This window comes from Bos mutus, chromosome 9, assembly GCF_027580195.1.
Source record: "Bos mutus isolate GX-2022 chromosome 9, NWIPB_WYAK_1.1, whole genome shotgun sequence".
NCBI classification, from domain to species: domain Eukaryota; kingdom Metazoa; phylum Chordata; class Mammalia; order Artiodactyla; family Bovidae; genus Bos; species Bos mutus.
The window spans coordinates 30,098,811-30,111,491 of NC_091625.1; the positions used below are offsets into that span (position 1 = coordinate 30,098,811).

The 12,681-nt window shown below is 34.8% G+C and overlaps 1 protein-coding gene across 1 annotated transcript in view; it reads left to right on the top strand.

The window, feature by feature from the left end:
* Positions 1–10,596, top strand: part of TBC1D32 (TBC1 domain family member 32) — a 215,902-nt gene extending 205,306 nt beyond the window's left edge. Inside the window, exon 34 of the mRNA XM_070376353.1 lies at positions 8,484–10,596. Coding sequence (XP_070232454.1) covers positions 8,484–8,603 — 120 coding nt within the window. The 3' untranslated portion in view covers positions 8,604–10,596. The remainder of the gene's footprint in view (positions 1–8,483) is intronic.
* Positions 10,597–12,681: the final 2,085 nt, after the last annotated feature.

A 12,681-nucleotide genomic window follows, 5' to 3' on the forward strand; every position in this document is an offset into this window, starting at 1 on the left:
TTTATTTTTTATTAAAGCATAATTGCTTTACAGATTTTTGTTGTTTTCTGTCAAACCTCAACATGAATCAGCCATAGAAATATATATATCCCCTCGCTTTTGAGCCTCCCTCCCATCTCCCCCCATCCCACCCCTCCAGGCTGACACAGAGCCCTGTTTCAGTTTCCTGAGACATACAGCAAATTCCTATTGGCTATCTATTTTACGTATCGTAGTGCAAGTTTCCTTGTTACTCTTTCCGTACATCTCACCCTCTCCTCCCCTCTCCCCATATCCATAAGTCTATTCTCTTTGCCTGTTTCTCCATTGTTGCCCTGTAAATAAATCTTCAGTACCATTTTTCTAGATTCTATATATATACGTTAGAATATGGTATTTATCTTTCTCTTTCTGATTCACTTGTCATTTGATGATGTCTTTTGTAAGTAAATGTCATTGATCATTTAAGATTGATAAACTGTCAATCAATTTTTATTTCATAAATACTAAATCCAAAAGGTCTCAAACTTCCTACATGTATCATAGAATTATGATCTTAGAAACATTCTTAATGAAATAAGGTATAACACAACAATGGTCATACAAGCAGAAGGAAAATTTAGGTAGAAAAAGAAAAAAATTATCTGTAAAAGGTGATTTGGAGAACAGGGATGGTTAAGTAAGTGAGAATTATATTGAGGACAAAATGTGGGTTCCTTTTCAGTAAGGGGCATTTTCATTAGTTGCAGTGGTCAGTTAAAGGGATTTCAGGGCCTAAAATTTCCCCAAATACTTACATTTGAATGCCTTCTTACCTATAATTATCTATTCTCTTATCCTACTTTAGTTTCTTTTATAGTGTGTGTCACTGACTGAAATTATCTTAGATATACTGTCAGTCTTCCCCAGTATACTGTATAAGCTCCACAAGGATTGTGATTTTGTCTATCTCAGTTACTAGTGTATTTTTCAGTGCTTTGAACAGCACCTGGTACATGGTAGGTGCTCAATAAACACTTGCTAGAGTAAACAATGAATGTAAATAAATATAAAGGGAGAGATTAATGGACTTAATTGTATTCACATTGAATAACAAAAATTACTAACACCTTCCTTTCCACCAGAGGGGTGTCCATATATTTCATCATGTTTAACCTGATAGATGCTGGTGATTATTGCAATCTCACCTCTTCCTGATTGCTGCCAGGAAAAATAATAGAGTTTACAAATGGTGACCTCTTTAAATATTTCCCAAACTCTGTTATGCTCTAGGCATAATGCTATCAGTTTAAAACTAAAGAATTTTAAAATGAGGGTTTTTTAAAGATAAAAGATTATCTTTACTAAGTCCTACTTAAATTACTAAAATTTTAACTGAATTGGCTTAAATCCAAAGTAAGGGCATGTTGGCAAAGAATTAATTTTAGCAGTTGTCCTGGAGCTAACCTTACTTCTTACTCCTGCTGTTTGCATTCATCTGAGGTATTAGGAAAAATGCCTTTCTAATACCATGACTTCATGTTATTTTTTGTTTCCAGCAAGTAGATCTGGGGTCACTGATCTCTTTTGATGAGCAGTTATTTTTCTTGTGAGATAAATTCCAGTATACTCTATTAAGTATGCATTTACATACCCCTTTAACTACTCCATTAAGCCCAGTTAAAATGTCTTCTTTGAAAAGTATGTAAACATATGTACACTATTTTTCACTTATTCATATATTAGCCAATAATGAAATTTCAATTAAGGAAGTGATTTTATTCTTCCTTTCCTCAGGAAAGGAAAATCCACCAAGTCAGAAAGACATAGGATTTTTAAAGTCCTCATTAAACTGTTGTTATGGGGATTAAACCTTTGAAATTAGGTTTTATACTTTCTGATCCAAAATCTCAGACTTGTACAAAGGGAGAAAAAACTTGTCAAAAATTTTCCATATAACTACATACCACAGCCATAATGATATTCTTACGTAGGTTACGTTATGCCCTGACTCTACATATTTAGTAATGACTGTTTCTGATAGGAACAGGACGTAGAGTAGTTCAGGGGACTTTTACTATTTATTGTATGCATTTATGAGGGCTCTTTTTTTTTTAAATTTTTGAAGAATGAGCCCCTACTTTTGTAATAAAGCTACTTTTAAAAAGGGTATTAATCATTATATAAAAATAGATAGAACAAGCATCAACTGTGCTAAATGAGTTCAAATAATTAGACCCAGTTGAAATAGTTTGCAAAATATTGAAAAACCACAAACATGTTTTCAATTACAGTATTATCAGTTATCCTGAGAAACTTGAGAAAATGAGATGATTCCAGAAAATTGAAAATATGAAATTCTTTTCCCTGTTTAATTTCATGTATTTACAGAAAGAGATAAGATAGAAGCATTGCTTTAGGAATAAAAATCTCTCTGAAGCATATAGTATAGAGAAAATACCAACTCATTCTGTATTCGCTTTGGTTTGGGCTCAAGATTTGAAATTAAGTAATTGAGTCTAGACTCGGTGCTTGAATTTATGGTAACCCCCTGAATAATTCTTCATGATCTGTATATTAAAAAAAGATGACTTGGGATTTCTTAACTAAGTTTTACCTAATTAAAAAAAAAAAAAAAAACAAGCAGAATAACTTGTTTATATTTCCTCATTTGATTAAACCACTAAAAGATTAGATGAATGCCATGGGTGTAAGTTTATCAGCAAGGTATCGTCTGAGTTTTTTGCAGCATCTTTTTAAACACAATAAATATGTGGGTTGGATAATAGAGCAGCTAAGTGCATTATTCCCACACTATGGCATTGGATAAATTACGGCTGAGCTAGAAGACAACTTCTAAAGATGTGCTGAAAATCTTAGTCTTGAACCTAAAATTTTTCTGTGACAGATGATAGTTCAGAAAATCTGTAGGCATCAAACTTTCAGAAACGAAAACATCATCTGACAAAATTAATTTTCTCAATATCTCAGACTTGAAAATCTAAAGTTGGGTTGGTTTGTTTTTTAATGAATCTCTTTTTTTCTCTCTCTCACATGCATTCCCCTACCCCCGCGCCCCCCCCCCACACACACACATACAGACACACACAAAAGCAAGTTTAGGTTGATTTACTTTGATGGTATTTTAAGAAGACCCACTGTTTTAGCAGACTAGCTGTATTTCATTGCTTTCTGCATGTTAATAGGCTGGCAGTGATCTTGGTTTTAGTTTATGAATTCAACCTGGGGAAAAACATCACTGAAATGCCAGGCTGGGAAAAGATTGCCTTCCAGTGAAATTAGGCTGTGAAGACTCAAAATACTTAATTAAAATGCTTCAAGTAAATCCTGCATATTATGGAGAAATCAATTTATAATTATGTAAAAATCAGATTAATTTCATCCCATCAGTAAATTGTCAAGTGGGTTTTTTTGTTGTTTCTACTTGCAGCTGTGGTTACTTGAACATGTTGGCATAAGAAATAGAGATCAGACTGAAGAAAAAAAAAAAACAAACTAATTGTATAGTAAGCTCTTAAAAGGCAGAAGTGTTTATAGTATTAAAAATAATCCACCATCTGAAGGAACAGATGCAACATGTTCAGTGTGTTATTCAACTGTGGTTATGTTTTTTGCCTTCACCTTACATCATTTGAGCCCATCTCAAGTTAAATTCTGCCACTCTGTGTAAGTTTGGGCATGTTGCTTACCTCCATATGCCTAATTTTTCTCATATGTTAATTGAGTATGAAATAATACCTATCACTTAGAGTTGTGGAGGAAAGAAATGAGATGATATCTGTGAAATACTTCTACAACATTATCTGGTACATAGCAAGTGCTTTAAAAAAAGTTAGTAGTGACTTGTTTCTCCATCTCTGTTCATCCTCCTTTTAGTGAGCCCATCCATGCTTAACATTATAAATTTGTAGTGCAATCAAGAAAATCTAACTCAATCATTTCAGAGAATGTAGCTTAACAAAAATATCATGACCACCGTTGATACTGTGAATGCTTATTGAATGACAGGCACTGGGCAAAAGGATTGCTCATTCACTCAATGACCCTTGCCCAGCTTCTGTGTTCCAAGCATTGTGGTGGTTACAAGATAGGCAATGGCCTACCACATTGACTTTAATGTTTTACTTATTACTGTTGTTCAGTCATGAAGTCATGTCTGAGTCTTTGTGACCACATGGACTGCAGCACATCAGGCTTCCCTCTCCTTCACTCTCCCAAAGTTTGCTCAAACTCCTGTCCATTGAGTCGCTGATGTCATCCAACCATCTCATCCTCTGTCATTCCCTTCCCTTCCTGCCTTCAATCTTTCCCAGCATCAGGGTCTTTTCCAGTGAGTCAGCTCTTCACATCAGGTGTTCAAAGTATTGGAGCTTCAGCTTCAGCATCAGTCCTTCCAATGAATATTCAGGGTTGATTTCCTTTAGGATGGACTGGTTTGATCTCCTTGCTGTCCAAGGAACTCTCGAGTCTTCTCCAACACTACAGTTCAGGAGCATCAGTTCTTTGGCACTCAGCCTTCTTTATGGTCCAACTCTCATATCCATACAGGACTACTGGAAAAACTATACCTTTGACTATATGGACCTTTGTTGGCAAAGTGATGCCTCTGCTTTTTAATATGCTGTCCAGGTTTGTAATAGCTTTTCTTCCTAGGATCAAGCATCTTTTAATCATGGCTGCAGTCACTGTCTGCAGTAATTTTGGAGACTAAGAAAATAAAATCTGCCACTGTTGCCATTTTTTTCCCATCTAGTTCTACTAGTAGATAAACAATATGTGAATGAATATATAATATCTCAGGTACTGATAGATCTTAAATATAAAGAAATCAAACATGGTAAGGGAGTCAGTCAGATTCATAAGTGCTATGTAGATAGAGTCTAGTGAAGGCTGCTGGGAGTGGGTAATCAGAGACTGAATGAAGCAAAGGAAAAAGAAAAGTAATGCAAGGACTTCTGTGCAAAATCCTTCTAAATGAGACGGCAAATGTAAGGGCTCAGAGGTAAGAATGGGCTTGGCCCACTTATAAAGTGTTGAGATGACCACTGTGGCCAAAACAAGGTGAGGGACTACGAACGGTCAGGGATGAGGCAGGAATCAGACCACATAAGGCTTTCTAGTTCACGGTAAAGAGTTCAGAAAACACAGTTTATGTTGTTATTGTCTATATTTACACACAAAAAAATGAGGCTTAGAGAATCTGTAAACTTTCCCAGGTTAATTTGTCTAGTAACTAACACAGGTGAGTTTGAACCCATTTTGGTCTGAATCCAAATCCTATGCCCTTTCTAGTGTATCCCTGACTAGTCTGTTTACTTAAAAAAAAAAAATCCTAAATTCAGTGGACTTTCTAACTAAATGCTCTCACTAGTAAAAGGAAACCAGTGGATACATACTTGAAACTAGATTCTGTGTACAAAGGAGAGAGGGAAGCTGTGTATATGCCATATTGTATAACATTGAATACACACACAACATTGTGGTTTAGGATGGTAATTTTTACTACTTTTTTCATGATTCAATGTTTGAAACTCAACATTAATGAAAAGAGCAATTCATTTAAAGTACTTTGGTTGAAAATCCACTGCATAGAAAAAGAGAACGTAATATGCTCAAAATAAACTCCCCAACCAAGATATAAACTGTTCCAGAAGTAATTTATTAAAAAGAAAAAACTTGAATAGAGTACTATCTGTATAAAATGTGATAATGTTACCTTATATAATTATATATGTCTGCCTATTTAAAGAATAAGGTAATTCTTATTTTTATCCACAGTCCAATATACTCAGGTCTATAAATAAAATGATAATAAAACAGTATTCTGAGGAAATGGCCCCTTTATAACTTGAATGATTAGCTGGCAGTCTAAGTGGTCATAGTTACAAAGAAAAGTAATTCACTAAAAGGCAATGAGAGAATATTTAGGATAAAATCGGAGAAGGCAATAACACCCCACTCCAGTACTCTTGCCTGGAAAATCCCATGGATGGAGGAGCCTGGTGGGCTGCAGTCGATGGGGTCGTGAAGAGTTGAATACGACTGAGCGACTTCACTTTCACTTTTCACTTTAATGTCATGCATTGGAGAAGGAAATGGAAACCCACTCCAGTGTTCTTGCTTGGAGAATCTCAGGGACGAGGGAGCCTGGTGGGCTGCCGTCTATGGCGTTGCACAGAGTCAGACGTGACTGAAGCAACTTAGCAGCAGCAGCAGCAGCAGTAGGATAAAATGGAAAATATTCCACTTTGAAGACAAAGTGGAATTCAGAAGTTCTGAAATTTTATTCAGAGTTAAAATTGCCTGTGAATTTTAAATCTATATAATTTAAAAACATTTCTTTTAAAATGAATATTTTATATTTCTCTTATGAAATAAGGCCTTAATAACCTTATTTGCCATTTTTATGGGTGTCTCTTCAGTATAGTTATCAGAGTATTTTCTCTTTATTTTAATATTAATGTCTAAAATGGGAACCACAATTCAAAAAACATGTTTTAAGAAAAAGGTATTTTTAAACCAAGTAATAGCTATGGTTCTCCATAGGTAGTTTTTATTTTTAAACTAAAGTGGAGCAATAATCAAAAGATGTTAAAGTAGGTTTTGCTTACTTTTGCCCAGGAAGAATTATTAGCGCTATTTTTCAAATGCAGTCATTCCCTATTGTAATTCACATATAATGAACAATAAGCATTCTTTTAAAAATCATGAATATGCACAAAGACAATTTTTCTGGCATTAAGTTTTTTTTTCTTCTGGTTAGAATAACACATTACTATAATTCTTTTCCAACTTAGGTATAGTTTTAGTGAAGGGGTGATTAATGTTAAATCACACGTAATTTAAATAGTTCAATGACTACAACAGTTAAAGTGAATTCTTGAATAGCAAGAGTAGTCTTACTTCAGTCCTACTTTTACGCCAAAGAAAAAAGTGAACTATGTTTGATAGAGAAATTTACAAAGATGTAGTATTTCTGCTCTTCTTAAGATGAACATCTTCCTTTTGATTCAGTTGCTTATACATAAAACTGGAGATATGATATATACCTTAGCTGTTAATGTTTTAGAACAGAGACCTGTCTCATTCATCTTTGGGTCTTCATTGTATAACCAAGAACCTTACATACCATAAGGGAATGAATGAGGTTAATGAATGAAGAAATGGATAATGTCACAAATATTTTAAAATTAAGAGTAGTTCAAATTTTTACGTTTGGAGGTATTAACTCTTAGTCTTAAAGGTATAATCTTATTCATCTAACTTAACATCATTTAATTTTCTTAGTTATGATATCAATTTTATAGATCACTAAGAATACTTGTTTTTAAGGTACCAATGAACTCTTCTCTCAGATTACCCAGATTTTCGGTGATATATGACAAGTAATATACTCTTCTCCCAAGTTATCTGTGAACTATTACTAATCTAGTCATCACTAGTGACATCTGAGGCCTTTAAAAACGTGCATTCTTTTTTTGGCTATATCATGTGGCTTTTGGGATCATTGTTCCCCAACCAGGGATCAAACCCTTAACCCTTGCATTGGAAGCATGGAGTCTTAATAACTGGACCACCAGGGAAGTCCCAAAAAACGTCCATTCTTACTGAGAACTTGTGATGTTTTCCTAGTACCCTACATTTATGTCTCTCATCTGCAAACTGATTTGTCTCTAAACACTGTATTTGGTATATGATAATATATTATCTTTGATTCTTTTGAATTTTTTTGAATTTTGTATTTATTAGTAGATTTTACCTTTAAGCTGTTATCTCCAGAAAGGCATGAATTGTCAAAATTTTTTATAACATCCAAAATTTCTAACATGTTACACTGAATCAAGAATCAAGTTTCTTTTGCAGAATGTTGTTGTTACTTTGAAAGGTTGGCATTCCACAGCTAGTATTTGGAGATACTAAAATAAATAGTCCTAAAATTTCCTAAAAGTGTATACGATTCTAAATGGATGCTTTGTTATTTTTCATTCTTGAGTGCCACATTTGGGACACTAGCCATTAAATTACAAATTAGTATAGATATGCATAATACCAACATTATGAATTGAAGACTGCTGGAAGTTTTATGAATGTAGCTGTAGAATAGATATTCCTTGTAATATTGTAAGTGTTCTTTGATAAGCTTTAAAGTCTTTACTGATTACAGATGTAAGCAATCATTCTATAATTGGAACTATTATATCTAAAACATTAGGAAGGTTTCATTATCTAAGTGTTTGTTTTTTGTTGTTGTTGTTGTTAGCTATAAAGCAGTTTTGGTTGTGAAAACAGACAACCTAGTTATCACAGGGACATGATTTTTTGCTATTTTATATATATATATATATATATATATATATAGCTTACTAAATAAAAAGCATTTACTACCAACATAAAACCCCCATCTATAGCTGAGAAAAATGATATATCAACTGTTTTAAACCCATTAACTTAGAACTGTGTGTCTTTACCCAAGCAAATGAACATCTCTATATATCTTTTGACAGGAAGAAGCACTGCATGGGTTTCGAGTGAGTGATTACTTTGAATACATGGAAATTTTGGAACAAAACTACCGACCAGTGTTGCTGAGAGACATGCGGAACATGAGAGTGCAAAGCACATAGATCATGGAACACACAATTGATTTTTATGTTTATTTTTAAAGGAAACAAGGATTTGATTATTTTCTGTGTCCAGAACAACATATGCTTTGTGAAAACACACTATTATAGATCAGTACTGAGAGTTTTTGAATATAATAATATATTCAAGTAGGTATTAGCTCAATTGAAGTGAATTCATTTTTGTAAGTTTGTTGTTGTGTAAGGTTGTTTTGGCTTTCCCTGGTGGCTCAAACAGTAAAAAATCTGGCTGCAATGCAGAAGACCTAGGTTTGGTCCCTGGGTTGGGAAGATCCCCTAGAGACGGGAATGGCAACCCATTACAGTACTCTTGCCTGGAGAATTCCATGGGCAGAGGAGCCTGGCAGGCTACAGTCCTTCAGATTGCAAAGAGTTGGACATGACTGAGCAACTAACACAAGGTTGTTTTATAATCAAATCCAGCTTACTTATAGTTCTTTATGTTTAAGAGTTAACCTTAACCTACATTTCCTTCTTCCCAGGATGATTAATATATTTTTTTCAATGAGCTTGGAAATAGCAGCATTACTGTAAATAGCTACCATCCAAAGAGAGTCCATGGAGACAAGAGAGTTGCTTTCTTCGTTTTTGTCTGTACATATAAAAGAAAATAGGCAAAACCATAACTGCTTATTTTACATATAGAGGAACAAATCATATTTATCATGGCAAGTGGTAGGAAAATTATTTTTGTCAGGCATAATTGTTTTTCTAGGAATTGCTTTTGACACCTGTATCAATTTATAATTTTTCACGTGAAATGTAGTCTCAACATGGTTCATTTAAAAGATAGATTGATTATTTCATACTGATATGCATTTAACACTCATTTTTATGTGGTTTCCTTAGTGATAGATTTGATTTGATTTGTAATGAACTTAAGAACATTAAAGAGAATATATTTGTAAATTATTTTAAATGACCAACATAGTGTTTTGTTTTATTTAAATAGAAGGCTCTGCTCCATTGAGATTAATACAATATGCTAGGGTCTCTTTTCTTATAACCATCACATCTAATAGGTGAAAGATAAGACACAAAAATACTGATTTTTCAGTTGGCAATTTCAACAGGTTTTTAAAATTATAAGTAAAGGTCATTTTGTATTCCTTGCTTATATTTAAATGTAAATCAACCATTAAAACCATTCTAAAGCCTTTTTTCTTTTCAACCAAAAATGGTTTATCTCCAGACTATTTTTCATTTTAGTATAGTGAAATAACTGGTACCATACAATTTTCCCCAGTTTTGTGATATTTAAGCTATTGCAGTATCAACCTTCTAGAATCAGGTTTTGTGCAGTAAATGCCAACAATAGCTTCTCAGTAATGATGTTCCTAAAGGGCATTGAAAAAGTTGAAAAAAGAAAACTGAGCAAGTTAATTTGACATATTGCTCACTTTAGCTCTGGCCGAAATGAATTAAGGAAGAAAGCCCCAGGTTACTCAAAACACCAAGTTTTGTCTACTTTTAAACTTAATTTTGAAAAGCTGTTCCACAGAACCTGTAATACATGATTATGTTTATGTTTCTTCCCATTCTGTTCCTGAGATACTGTTACTGGTCTTGAGAAACTTGCAACTTTATTTCTTTTTAAAAACTCTAACATGGTAATTGGAAATACAAATGGAGAAGGAACTATAACTTAATTTTATAATATTCATTGGTGATTTTGATCAGAAACTTAAGATCTAGATTATAATTATATTTTGCACAAGCGACTTCAGCTAGAGCCAGAAGGCTTTTGTTTTTATCTGATAAATATCTTATGAACAATGACTCAGCAGGTTGGTGACATAACATATAAAATAACAGTGTTTTTTGTAACTACCATTGTGAATTATATTGGTACCTATTTTACTTTAAAATTACTCTTTAAAGTAGAAATAAATATAGCCCTGTATTGCCTCTCAATTTTATTTTTAATTAAAGTAAGTTCCTAGAACTTATTTGTGAAGGAGGACCTTATATATTTTACAGGATTTATTATACTTATATTTTGTTACAATGTAAACAAATTTGTGAAAAATTCAAATGTTCTTATATCCATCTTCAAATATCTGTTCCAAAGAATAGCAAGGAGAGATAAGAAAGCCTTCCTTAGTGCAAAGAAATAGGGGAAAACAATAGAATGGGAAAGACTAGAGATCTTTTCCAGAAAGTTACAGATACCAAGGGAATATTTCACACAAAGATGGGCACAATAAAGGACAGAAATGGTATGGACATAACAGAAGCAGAAGATATTAAGAAGTGGAAAGAATCCACAGAAGAACTATCCAAAAAATATCTTCATGACCCAGATAACCATGATGGTGTGATCACTCACCTAGAGCCAGACATACTGGAATGTGAAATCAAGTGGGCCTTAGGAAGCATCACTACGAACAAAGCTAGTGTAGGTGATGAAATTCCAGTTGAGCTATTTCAAATCCTGAAAGACAATGCTGTGAAAGTGCTGCACTCAATATACCAGCAAATTTGGAAAACTCAGCAGTGGCCAAGGGACTGCCTATCTTTGTCAGTCCCAAAGAAGGGCAATGCCAAAGAATGCTCAAACTACCACACAACTGCATTCATCTTAAAAACTGGAAAAGTAATGCTCAAAATTCCAGATGATCAAGCTGGATTTAGAAAAGGCAGAGGAACCAGAGATCAAATTGCCAACATCTGTTGGATCTTTGAAAAAGCAAGAGAGTTCCAGAAAAACACCTACTTCTGCTTTATTGACTACTCCAAAGCCTTTGACTGTGTGTATCACAACAAACTGGAAAATTCTTCAAGAGATGGGAATACCTCTCAACCTTACCTGCCTCTTGAGAAATCTGTATGCAGGCCAAGAAATGACAGTTAGAACTGGACATGCAACAACAGACTGGTTCCAAATCAGGAAGAGTATGTCAAGGCTGTATATTGTCACCCTGCTTATTTAAGTTATATGCAAAATGCATCATGTGAAATGCTGGGCTGGATGAAACACAAGCTGGAATCAAGATTGCCAGGAGAAATAACAACAACCTCAGATATGCAGATGACACCACCCTTATGGCAGAAAGCAAAGAAAAACTAAAGAGCCTCTTGATGAAAGTGAAAGAGAAGAGTGAAAAAGTTGGCTTAAAACTCAACATTCAGAAAACTAAGATCATGGCATCCAGTCCCATGACTTCATGGCAAATAGATGGGGAAACAATGGAAACAGTAAGAGACTGTATTTTCTTGGGCTCCAAAATCACTGTGGGTGTTGACTGAAGCCATGAAATTAAAAGACGCTTGCTCCTTGGAAGAAAAGCTATGACCAACCTAGACAGCATATTAAAAAGGAGAGACATTACTCTGCCAACATGGTCCATATGGCCAAAGCTATGCTTTTTCCAGTAGTCATGTAGGGTTATGAGAGTTGGACTGTAAAGAAAGCTGAGTGCAGAAGAATTGATGCTTTTGAACTGTGGTATTGGAGAGGACTCTTGAGAGTCCCTTGGACTGCAAGGAGGTCCAACCAGTCAATCCTAAAGGAAATCAGTCCTAAATATTCATTGGAAGGACTGATGCTGAAGCTGAAACTTTGGCCAGCTAATGTGAAGAACTGACTCACTGGAAAAGACCCTGATACTGGGGAAAAATTAAGGCAGGAGGAGATGGGGATGACAGGATGAGATGTTGGATGGTATCACTGATTCAATTCGATATGAGTTTGAGCACGCTCTCAGAGTTGGTAATGGACAGGGAAGCCTGGCGTGCTGCAATCCATGGGGTCACAAAGAGTTGGACATGACTGAACGACTGAACTGAACTGACTACTTGCTACTATGTGGCTAGCTAGTGATAGCATAGTCTGAGCCTTGTCCTTCAGAGTTCAGTCCTCTTTCAGCTCTATTGTTTAATCATTCATTTAGTCATTCAGTTCAGTTCAGTCGTTCAGTCGTGTCCGACTCTTTGCAATCACATGAATCGCAGCACGCCAGGCCTCCCTGTCCATCACCAATTCCCGGAGTTCACTCAGACTCAAGGCCATCCAGCCATCTCATCCTCTGTCCTCCCCTTCTCCTCCTGCCCGCAATCC